General features: G+C 34.2%; 1 protein-coding gene across 3 annotated transcripts; it reads left to right on the plus strand.

Annotated features, from left to right (window-relative positions):
- Positions 1-5,962: 5,962 nt before the first annotated feature.
- LOC134719570 (uncharacterized) lies at positions 5,963-10,999 on the plus strand. 3 transcript variants are annotated; one of them, XR_010107618.1, is made up of 3 exons: positions 5,963-6,891; positions 9,397-9,553; positions 10,938-10,999. XR_010107618.1 is itself a non-coding variant. In XM_063582564.1 (2 exons), the coding sequence occupies exon 1, from the start codon at positions 6,117-6,119 to the stop codon at positions 6,885-6,887; it is 771 nt and encodes a 256-aa protein (XP_063438634.1). In that variant the 5' UTR covers positions 5,963-6,116; the 3' UTR covers positions 6,888-6,891; positions 9,397-10,991. The 3 variants fall into 3 exon arrangements, 2 of the variants coding, with proteins under 2 accessions (XP_063438634.1, XP_063438633.1); XM_063582564.1 differs by having other exon boundaries at positions 9,397-10,991; XM_063582563.1 differs by having other exon boundaries at positions 5,963-6,165; positions 9,397-10,991.
- The last annotated feature ends 1,580 nt before the right edge of the window (positions 11,000-12,579 follow it).

Genomic DNA, 12,579 nt, shown 5'->3' on the forward strand with positions numbered 1-12,579 from the left:
TCATTATTTTTATGTATAATAATATTAAGACATTAATTAGGTTTAAAAATAAATAATACATTATTTTTCAACATTGAATAATTATGTACAAATCTCAATACAATGAATCAGGCAAACGTATATACTAGAACAATACATGAGGAATATGTACAAATTTAAATACAAAATGCAAAGACGATTAAAACAGACTTATGAAAAGGAGATAAAAGTTGGTCATTTGAATCCCTGGAATTTGTCCGCGCATAAAGCACTGTTTGAAACGGAACACACATAAACAAATCCAGTAAATTCTCAAACCTGATTTGTCTCTGAAATGATATATGTCATAACTATATACATTATTAACGGCATTTTTATTTTCTTTCAGTTAGTTAATGCAGAGTAAGCAAGACTAGCAACTCAATCCTAACTCAGACTAAATTTTCATTAAGTGACCAAGAATTCGACAAGATACTGTCCGACTCTTTCACAAGTGCCCTAGAATCGATCATCGGCTGCCCGTTCCGCAATAGTTGATCGTCTATTAAAGGCAAAACCATGATCAAACTTGCTACAATCTTAAAAGACAAGCAAGAGCTTAGTGCTTCAATCATAAGCACATTAAGTCAATCTTTTAAAGGGTTATTAGCTCATCAGAAGGTTCATCAAATTGTGCATTGAGAGTAAATGAACAGCTATTCAGTGGTTATTACAGCATGACTTGCCTAGACAGCATCCAGTCTCTTCTTATTAATTTATTGACCACATAAATTAATTCTAAAAAAAAGATCACAGTATGCCAATTAAACCCTTTATTGCATTGCTACAAGACCGCATCTTCAAAGAGCTAATCAAACCAAGAGCCACACTTTATACCAGAAAATCCAAAGAACCAACCAGCATATCAGAAACTGATCCGTCTATTCTCTATTACTTGTCCGGTTACATTATTTCAGCTTTGAAGAAAGAGTCTGAACAATTATCAGAACTTATCTGCAAAGACACAACTTCAACTAAAACATTTGTTACCAAGTACTCAAAATGGACTGAAAAACTGAATCGTGGTGGCTTGAAGGTTCCTAGTGACAACTTGTACCTCCTCGTCGGAGAGTTTTGAAAATATATAGCGAAAATGTGGCAACTTAAACTGCATTTCAGCCAACTCCCTGGACATTGTAACATTAACTAAGACCATCTCAGACAATTACATGACACATTATTATTGGGATCAACTTTGTACAACACCAGACTACAAAGAGTACATATAATAGAAATGTATTAGATTTATTTCTGACAGTTCGTGGTCATTCAACTGCCCGTCAAATTAAGCTCAAAATGGAACAAAAGACTAACTGTAAAAGCCAAACCACTACGATAAGTGCACAAAGACCAATGAAATAGAGTACATTAGCAAATGAAGAATGAGTTAAATAAATTTTTAACATTGAGTGAATGTAGTTATACAGCAAATGGTGTTTATAATTAGCTATTTGAACTTTATTCAAAAAAAAAATGTATATATACTGACAGGATTTGCAAAATGATGGAATACATGTAGATGAAACGTGCATGCACGAGTATTAAATTTTCATTGTGATCATACTATTGCATATTTTTTTATAAAGACTCAACTCAATTACTTAATGAGAAGAATCAGAGGTATTCAATTAATTGAATTAGAAGAGAAAAGATTTATGAATTCTTACTGTTTAACTGATTTTTTCAAAATATACCGGCAGTAAAACGCTTGCCGAAGTGGGGTGTCCGTTTGGCTGTGCGGGATGTATCACGCAGTCACGTCCGGTCAGAAGGGGGACGTTAAATCCGATGCGTCGTGTACAGAGAGTGCCACGCTCTTTGCAAGTTAAGAACCCTTGCAACAACTCTTTGATGGGTCCGTAGGTGGCCTGTTGCAAGGCTAAATTTCAGTCTTTATCCAATATACCCTCAATTTCCAGTGGCAGTCCAAATTTCCCCGACCATCATCCTAGATGGCCTCTATTAAGCCAACCTACATATTGTACTTATTGTGAACTTGTTCTCGTCCTGAATATGCATGACATATTTGCCACTTGACGTTAAGCAACCAACGATCAATCAATCAAAATATACCTTTTGGGAAGAGATAATTACTTTAAAATATAAAGTTAGGTTACCAAAACAATATTTTTTTTTTAGAAAACATTTGTTTTTATTTGCTATTAATTATTTTCCAAATGTTGTCTATAATTGTTTGCATTCACTTTTTAATAAACTTTTTTTCATAATTTTCCTCTTCATACAAGCAACAATAAATAAAATAATCTGAGCCACGCAATGCAATGTTTGTTCAAATTGATGATTTTCAGACTTTACTTGTCAATTTGAAAAAAACATCACATATTTAGTTCTTTGTGGGTTAAAAAAATGAATGATTGATATTGTATATGTTATAGAATGTAAGTAATCATTTTTATCTATAAAAAGTTTAAAGGTTGCCCAAAATATTTTTAATTTTCTTAATATTTTCATAGGATGGTGTTTGGAGGGACCTTCAGAGAGATGTTGTATGTAGCCACACTGCCACAGTCTTGTTTTGACATCGTTAAAGATTTAGAAGATAGCATGACCCAAGGGATGGTGAGGTACTCTTTCAAGACACCTCAACTGACAGGAGGGTGTTCCAGTCATTTGTTGGCTTCAAAGAAAAGCGACCTGTGCGCTTTGCTCTACAGCAGCTGGTGAATGGATAGTGAGGTCTTTATCAAGACAACTCAACTGACAGGAGGCCTGTTCCAGTCAATTGTTGGCTTCAAAGAAGAGCGACCTGTGCGCTTTGCTCTACAGCAGCTGGTGAATGGCACAAGTACCATGAAAGAATTCAGGGAAAAAGGCAAGAGTTTAAAGGTAAAGATAAATAAATTTCAATTAGTGGACACACTGAAAAGTTTGTAACAGTTGTCCACAAGCAATTTTATAACAGTTATTCACACACCGTTCTCATTTCCTATATAAGTACCTGATTGATGTTTCACACAAAGCTTGTACATGATGTATTGTTCTGTCGTCTCTTGATAAAGTGCAAATAGAGGTTAACGTTCTGATCCATGGATAGTTCAAATTCGTCACACTATGATATCCAACCATCTTGTTTCACAAACATAATTATTTGACTTTGGTTTTTTTAATGAAAGGACTTTTTTTCTAATTTTAAAATTATGCTTTAAATTGTGAAAATATTCAAATTAGCTCTCGCCGCGATATAACCAACACTCAATTTTAAGAAGAAAAAACACACAAGTAAACATGAGGACCACTTAACAATAAAATAAAGCAGAAAAAGAAAGTCAAAATAAATAGCAAAAGTAAGCATCTGATGTAATTGATCACCCATACTTCATCACTAATACTCAGCTGATTTTGTTAAATTATCATCATATTAATTGGTTGGAGGGGAACAATTACAATTCTAACAATTGACTATATTCAAAATATGATTATTAAAGTTCTTTAGTTAGTCCTTCTTTTCAGCAAAGAATGCCCTGGGTGATCCTCTATCTAACTGTGATATACCATATACTGATTTTAAATCTAATATTAGAGAATATGTTTTTAATATATTGAAAAATAAATGGAGTAAAAAAGACGATAATAAATTGCATGAAATTAAACCTAATTTAGGCAAACCTTTTGATAATATTATGTGCAGAAAAGATCAGTGTGTTATTACTAGATGTCGTATTGGTCATACTAGAATAACACACGAGTATCTTTTAAAAAATGAAGATGAACCACAATGTGTTCCTTGCAACTGCAAGTATACTATTAAACATGTTTTAAGTAATTGTATTGACTTTGCTGATATTCGTAAGAAGCATTTCAATGTCATTAATTTAATAAGTATGATTTATTTAATAATGTTCCATTTACAAATATTGTTGCTTTTTTTAAAAGAAATTGGAATTTATTATAAAATATCAAAATGTTATTATATTTTAATCGATTTTAATTTTTATCACGTTATTTTACTGTTGATTTTTATTTGTATATAATCAATTTGCTTTAGTCAAGAATTTTAGTGTATTGAAGGACTTTTTGTCTTATTTTAAAAATATGCTTTAAATTGTAAAAATGTTCGAATTAGCTCTCGCCGCGATATAGCCTTTTTGTGCTAATGCGGCGTAAAGCAACCAATCAATCAATCTTTTCAGCAATTTAATTATTGATTGTTGTAAAAGAGGGACGAAAGATACTAAAGGGACAGCCAAACTCATCAATCTAAAACATACTGACAACGCTATGGCTAAAGAATGAAAAAAAACCAATAGTACACACGACACAACATAAAACTTAAAAATAAACAACACGAACTCCACCAAAAACTAGGGGTGATCTCAGGGGCTCCGGAAGGGTAAGCAGATCCTGCTCCACATGTGGCACCCGTCGTGTTGCTTATGTGATAACTAATCCGGTAAAAAGTCTAATTCGGTATATCACACTCATGAAAGGGAAGGGGATTGTAGTTACGATGTAAGGAACATATCCGATATCATTTGTGAAACGGTTATTCCATAGCGGTCAACCAACTCGTGATGGCGTCCGTAAAATTTACGAAAGGGAGTTTCAACTTCACCATTTGGAACTCTTGGTTTAGTAGCTTCCTAATGAGCAGCAACCCTCTATCAAGAAAATCATAAAATGCAAGCACGGGAATATCGTATCAATTGGGAGATATATACCCCGTATGCAGGTGCTTCTTGAATGTTGCTACGTAGAAATGGAAAGTTCACAATTGGAAAGCTGAAATCATCTCTTTTGTCGTAAAGTTTTGTTTTCAATCGACCCTCATTGTCAATTTCTAGATGTAAGTCAAGATATGAAGCCGACTTAACTGTATCTGTAATATCCTTTATCTCTATTTCAACGGGATAGATGCGTTCCACATAGTCACCAAATTTTGAATTATTTAGTGAAAGAACATCAACTATATAGCGGAAAGAAGAGTTAAAGAATATTGCTAACTTCTTATCTTTCTTCCTTGTGTTCTGTTGCAACTCAAAATTTCTGTCCTTAAACCAATACATCCCCATTTACCAGTTTCTTATTTCTTCAACCATCACCGCAGATGGCCTATATTATAACAAGACCTGTTGCAATGGTCCTGAACATGCAGGACATATTTGCAACTGGACGTTAAGCACCTAACGTTCATTCAATTCTAATGTGTGATCAAAACACTTGTAAACTAGGTATATATGTGAAAAATGTGTTTACAAAATCGCGAATTTTACTGCACACTCAGGTGATTATGTTTGCTTTTTTTTTGCAGTAAGCAATAAGTTCCTCCATAATATTAACTCTATGAAGACAGATATGTATGCAATCGTCCGAAGATTGACTTGGACTTCTTACCAACACAATTATGGGTTGTACATTTTGCGTCCTTTTTTTCAAATCCCATGGAACACATCAAAAAGTTGGCATTGTATTTATAAATTCATATACATGTACCATTTAAGTGGTTATTTTTGTGGGGAGCTAATATTTCAACTTTGCAATATTTGAACACAATTGAAGATTCTTAATATAATATTAATTCCAAAATTGTACATCAGCCAAACAAATTGTGATCTTTAATATATGGGTTAAGGAACTTGCGCCAGGAAAGTGTGTAATGTATCAAAATTATTTATAATTTCTCTCCAAACTAGTAAACATTAAATCTGGCATGAAATCGGAAATTGTATCCAGCGCATCAATACGGAAACAGCCTTCCTTTATAAGATTTTGCAAATACAGTTTGTCTTTTCTGTTCATAAAACATCTTTCAGAGCATGTTCCTTAATTTTTGTCATTTTGATTAATTCCTAATTTCTCCATTGATTGGATCTCCACCTAAGCTGTATGTATTTATTAACTATCGATAGCACATGGCATTGTTGTTATGTTGGGAACATGTGTTTATGTTTACAATAATATTTAAATTATGTTAGCATAACAATAAGTCACCTTAACAAAGTTAAGAGTTTAAAGTTCTTTGTATGATAGCACGGACTGGTCAGTCGCGGTAAAAGTTAACATTGAAAATACATTTTCATAGCTTGACCATTCGAAGCTCAGTCTTAGTGCAGTGAAGTTGGCTTAATTGTATTTAAGCTATGTCGGATATTGATACGGACCACGCCGCAACTAATGCACAACCTAGAGGTGAGTCACAGCCCCCTGCACCACATCCTGATATAGCAGATGCTTTTCACTTGTTCCGTGATTACTTAGATTATAAACTTGTTGATTTAAAAGCAGATTTGGCTTCCGAGCAAGACAATTTGTCACGTAAATTTAAAGAAGAAGTCGGTATTAAATTCAAGAAAGAAGGGAACAGTATTCAATATCATTTCAATGATGAAATTCTGACCGGGCTCCTTAAAATTCAAAAGAAGGGCTCCTCTTTAGATTTTCCTACTAACAGTATCGTATCTGAGCTTATTACTAAAGTTAAAGCTAGGAATAAGTCGATAAGGATCGCCGACAGCTCTGCAGGGGGCTGGACTACAGTGCGCGAATATGAGTCTAATACCATCGCTGATAACTCTGACGATGAAAAGAAGATTAGACAAGCTGAAAGTCGTGCAGTTAAGTCAATCAAAGAGAGAACCAAACCCCGCCCTTCTCCTTACAACAGTAACAACAGAGCAAACCAAAATGCTAGACCAGCTGAAACTGTGCCAAATCCTGATTATTCTCAGTCTTACAGTCGTTATTCTCAACCTCCGCAGCCCTTTCGTGCAGGCTACGGTAGGCGTGAGCCGACCCAGTATGACATGTGTCACCAGTGTAAACAGTTTGGACATTGGCGCAAGAACTGCCCACTTAACAGGGCCCAGACATTTCAAAACAACGCACAAGGACAAGGCGCCCAACGATCTTAAACCGGTATTTAATGATAAGTATTTAAATTGTGAATCGCATTTTTCTAAATGGGATAATGAAAACTATGTTAATGATTATTCTGTTTTTCTTGAACAAGTAAAGTTTTTTGAAAATGCAGAACATAATAGCACTTTTCACGGTGTAAAGGGGAGTTTGAATAAACATATCGAATTTTGGAAAACTATTGGCGCTAGTGATTTTGTCATAAACACTATAACAGGCGGTTACATTATACCTTTTTTAGAAACGCCTAAACAGATGCACAGTAAGAACAACAAATCTGCATTTATGAATGAGAAATTTGTTGATGAAGCTATTTCTGAATTAGTAGATACTGGGTGCGCCAAGTTGGTCCCTTTTAAGCCCTTCGTCGTGAATCCTTTGAGTGTAGCACTTAATTCATCTTCAAAGCCTAGGTTAATATTAGATCTTAGTATTTTGAATCAAAGTGTCAGGAAAGACAAGTTCAAGTTTGAAGACTGGAAAGTTGCAATACAATATTTTGCGAATGATTACTCACTTTTTAAGTTTGATTTAAAATCGGGGTATCATCATTTTGATATTTGTCCCCAACAGCACACCTTTTTAGGGTTTTCGTGGAAACAGCAGTTTTTCTGCTTTACAGTCTTACCTTTTGGCTTATCAACAGCTCCTTTTATTTTTTCAAAATGTCTACGTGAAATGGTGAAATACTGGAGAAGAAATTCTATAAAGATAGTTTTATATCTAGACGATGGGTTTGGCATGGCTCCTACTTCTGAAGAATGTAATAAAGATGCTATTTTTGTTAGAAAAAGCCTTTTGTTAGCCGGGTTTTTGATTAACGAGAAAAAATCTATTTTTACACCTGTTCAGGAGCTAGAATGGCTCGGAATCATTTGGAATTCAATTGAATTTTGTGTTACTATACCTGATAGGCGTATAAATGACTTGATACGTTCCTTGTCAGATGCTTTGACTAATTTTAACACATTGTCAGCTAGACGATTAGCCCAGGTAGTGGGAAAAATTATATCTATGTCCCCTGTAATTGGCAATATTTCTAGACTTAAAACTAGATATAGTTATATGTGTATTGAAAGCAGGGTATCTTGGGATACGGTATTGAATATGGAAATACCAGTCCAAGTTAAAGACGAATTACTGTTTTGGCTTGATAACATTAAGAGAGTTAATGTAAAAAAGCTAGATTTTTATAGCAAATCTACGGTAATGGTGTATTCAGATGCAAGTAATGTTGCTTGTGGTGCTTATACAGTTGAGGTAAATAGTAAGATTTTCCATCAAATGTGGAATCGTTCAGAAATGCAACTGAGCTCTACGTGGAGAGAAATGAAGGCAATTGAGCAGTCCCTGATTTCGTTTAAAAATGTTTTCAAAGGAAGAACATTGAAATGGTTCACAGACAACCAAAATTGTGTAAGAATTATTAGATCTGGAAGCATGAAATTTGAGCTACAAAATTTGGCAAATTCTATATTTTCTGTGTGTTCTCAACAAGGCATATCAATACATGTACAATGGATTCCACGTTCTGAAAACACGTTGGCTGATTATGTTAGTAAAATGGTCGATCATGAAGATTGGGGTGTCACCTCCGAATTTTTCAAATTTATAGATGAAATGTGGGGTCCACATACGATCGATCGCTTTGCTAGTCATTTAAATGCTAAGTTACCTCGTTACAATTCCTTGTTTTGGAATGCAACTGCCGAAGCTATTGACGCGTTTACACAAGATTGGTCTCAAGAGAACAATTGGCTTGTTCCTCCAATTTATTTGGTTCTAAGAGTTATCAAACATGTTATAGCTTGCAAGGCTAGTGGTACATTGATTGTCCCTAAATGGACGTCTGCAGCGTTTTGGCCATATATTTTTAAGAAAGATATAATATATCAGGATTATGTCGTTGATGTTTTAGAATTTCAAAAAACAGAAGGCATTTTTATGCAAGGTTCGAATGAAAAGTCTATTTTCGGTTCGGAACGTTTTAGTTCGTCAGTGTTGGCAATAAGAACAAAAGCCTGATGCTAAACTGTATACAACAGATTTTTGTTATAATGAACATTTTGTTGATAAGTGTGTATCAATTGTATATTCTGACATGATTGGTTGCTGCCATGGTCAGGGAAAAGCATGGTCCTACAGAAGTATAGTTGACATGGCTTGAATATTGTTATGGTCTCCGCAGAAGAGCATGGTCCTATAACATTATAGTTGACAAGGCTTTTAGATTGATTAAAAATTATATGTGTATTCACTGTTGATTCTGACATGAACGGTTACTGTCATCGTCATGGAAAAGCATGGTCCTACAGAAGTATAGTTGACATGGCTTAAATATTGTTATTCGTTTTTATGTGTTTTTAACTAAGCTGACATAGTCACTTGTTCGTATGATTAAGGAAAGCATGGTCCTATATAAATTATAGTAGACAGGGCTTATTGATTATCATCATACATAAATATTCTTATTTTAATATGTATTACAATGTATACGTTTTTCAGCTATTTTTCATACTGGTAGATGGGAAGCATTACCAAAGAATTCTTTCAACAGTCACCTTTCACAGTTGTCAACTAAGTTGCCACAGTTTTGCCTTTCTTCTAGATCAGAGAATACAACAAAAAACTACAAATATGCTTTTGAAGCTTGGACTAAATGGTGTGTATTTAATGGAATTTGCTATTTACCGGGTTCTGACACTAATGTTTCATTGTATTTAATAGATTTAACCGAATCTGCTAAGTCACATAGCAAGATTAACGAAATGTTTTACGCTATTAGTTGGGCTCATCGGCTCGCCGGGTTACCTGATCCATGTAAATCAGATTTAGTCTTATCTGTCAAAGAAGGTGCTTTGAGATTGATAGGTCACACTGTAAACAAAAAAGAGCCAATTACACCGGAAATTTTGAAACATATTGTATTGTTATATGGCAATGAAAAGTCATCTTTAAAAGATTTGAGAATAGCTTGTATGTGCTTATTGTGTTTTTCTGGTTTTTTACGTTTTTCAGAATTGTCAAATCTGAAAAGAAACAATATAACTTTTTACGATTCATATGTGAAACTTTTTCTTGAAAAGAGTAAAACAGATGTATACAGAGAGGGTAACGATGTTCTCATTTCTAAGACTTATAACATTACATGTCCAGTCAATATGTTACACAGGTATTTAAGTCTGGCAAATATTTCTCACAGTAGTACGGAATATATATTCCGAGGTTTAAGCTATTGTAAAAGTAACAACAGTTATGTACGTCGTAAGTCAGGAAAAATATCATATTCCTCTGCTAGAGACATTTTATTGTCCGCTCTTCATAAGTTAGGTTTAGACAGGACAAAATTTGGTCTTCATAGTTTGAGATCTGGCGGAGCTACGGCAGCTGCCGCATCAAAAATTGAAGATAGAATTTTCAAAAAACATGGTAGATGGAAAAGTGATCGTGCTAAAGATGGCTATGTTAAAATTTAGAAGAAAGGTTGTCAGTTACAAAAAATCTTGGTGTTTAATATATTTTCAATCCGTCCTTTTTTGGCCCATCCTTTGTTTTGTTCGAAACTTTGCTGCACTCGTCTAGGCGAGCTGTTTCCCATAGATATGTGTTTGAGTTTTTGTTCATAAATACTTTATTTGCGTTTGAGGGCACGAATAAGAAAATAAATGTATTTATTAACTATCGATAGCACATGGCATTGTTGTTATGTTGGGAACATGTGTTTATGTTTACAATAATATTTAAATTATTTTAGCATAACAATAAGTCACCTTAACAAAGTTAAGAGTTTAAAGTTCTTTGTATGATAGCACGGACTGGTCAGTCGCGGTAAAAGTTAACATTGAAAATACATTTTCATAGCTTGACCATTCGAAGCTCAGTCTTAGTGCAGTGAAGTTCCCCCCCCCCCCTCCCCCTGTTTACTTGTTTTTGTATAAGCTTATAATATTGTAAATGCATTATGCTTTTCTGCAGATGTTAAAAGAACATTATGAAATTATGTTTTTGTGATATGAAAGATTCTATTTCATTATTTCTCATTGTAGATATGTTTGTAAGACATGTATGCTGCAGCGGTCTTAGTGTGCTGGCAAAGTCATTTGAGGACAGTTGAATTATATAATAAAACTTTGCTGCACTCGTCTAGGCGAGCTGTTTCCTATAGATATGTGTTTGAGTTTTTGTTCATAAATACTTTATTTGCGTTTGAGGGCACGAATAAGAAAATAATGAATATTTGTAAGATATGAGACTTCAAATGCTTTCGTGATATATTCTTTTTTTTCCACACAATTTGACGTGTTTTTGTTATATCTTCTTTTCACGTGCAGTGTTGTGGAACTTGTGTTTTCATTTACAGATACAAATAAAAAATATCGATCTTCGATTTCGTTATACTACGTTACTACATACGAAATCTAACAACTATCGCATTCTCTTTCACTTTTGTGACCTTATATTTTGTAATATTTGACCCAAGAAAGTATTTATATCGACCAATCATAATCATTCTCAGGAACGCTATCTCGGGAATAATTTGAAGATGGCGACGACGACGCAGAAATGGAAAGACTACTTAGACAATGCACTAACAGAAGTCTTGCCTCAATACAAAGTTAAAGAACTTAAAAGTGAACAGACACAATAATTACAAAATATTTTGGAACACAACGACTGAATGGTCGCGCTTCCAACGGGGTATAGGAAGAGATTACCGTACCAGCAGACACTAGGACTGATGTTAAAATTGTAGTTTGCGCCAAAAAAAAATACGAAAACTTGTGATGGAGGCACTTTGCTTACAAACAGAAAACTTGTACGTAGTTACCTGATCACCTTATAAAACAAACATCAATATAGTTGTGAACAAAGTTGAAAAGCCAGATTGAGTCATCCATGTGATGGTTGATTGATACTTTCAAAGTGAAGATGTTTCAAAATTGAGCAAATTTATAACAACTGAAATACAAGATTTCATTCTGAAACTACTGACCAGATCAAAAACCTCACACTGTCAGATCTGCAGAAATCTAACCATGTCCTCAAAATTGTTATCGCAACCAGTGCACTGGGAATGGGAGTGGATATTGTCAATATTAAAACTGTATTATTCTACGGTCCACCAAGAATAATTGTTGACCTAGTTCAAGAAGTTGGAAGAGTTGGGAGTGATTCTGTGGCTTTTATTTTATATAACCACAATCATATGAAATTTCTAGACGTAGAAGTGAAAGATCTTGTAAGACTTAATGACGGATGCAGACGACAGAACTTGCTCAGGAATTTTATATCAGAAAAAGAAGTTTCAGAAGTTGCTAAGAAGGAATCTGATAGACATTCATGTTGTGACCGTTGTAAAATGGTGTGCCAGTGTGGTAACTGCATGAAATTAAATGTAGAATTGTATTTTGGAGCATTTGCTAGTGACTTACAACTTTCAAATGACAGTGAAACAATGAGTTATGACAAATCATTGTACCTGCACAGATATAGACATTGAGGATCTGACAGAGCACGATTAAAAGTTCAATACCAGTTACAATGCATTATAATGTGTACCTCACAATCTTTAAGAATGATAAAATTTGTTTCTTGTCATTTATATTTATACGCGTCAAAATTATGGTTTACAAATTTCCGGTTGTCTGTTCTGCGTCCACGTGTTGCACAGAAACTTGAGAACCCCTT

The sequence above is a fragment of the Mytilus trossulus genome, chromosome 5, assembly GCF_036588685.1.
Source record: "Mytilus trossulus isolate FHL-02 chromosome 5, PNRI_Mtr1.1.1.hap1, whole genome shotgun sequence".
Lineage (NCBI taxonomy): Eukaryota > Metazoa > Mollusca > Bivalvia > Mytilida > Mytilidae > Mytilus > Mytilus trossulus.

What these genes read in the sequence shown, in the direction of transcription:
- LOC134719570 (XM_063582563.1), top strand. Translation starts at nt 6,117, where the DNA reads ATGTCGGATATTGATACGGACCACGCCGCAACTAATGCACAACCTAGA. An exon ending in AACTAATGCACAACCTAGAG is followed by an intron (nt 6,166 to 9,396) that starts GTGAGTCACAGC and finishes TACGTTTTTCAG; the next exon opens with CTATTTTTCATACTGGTAGA.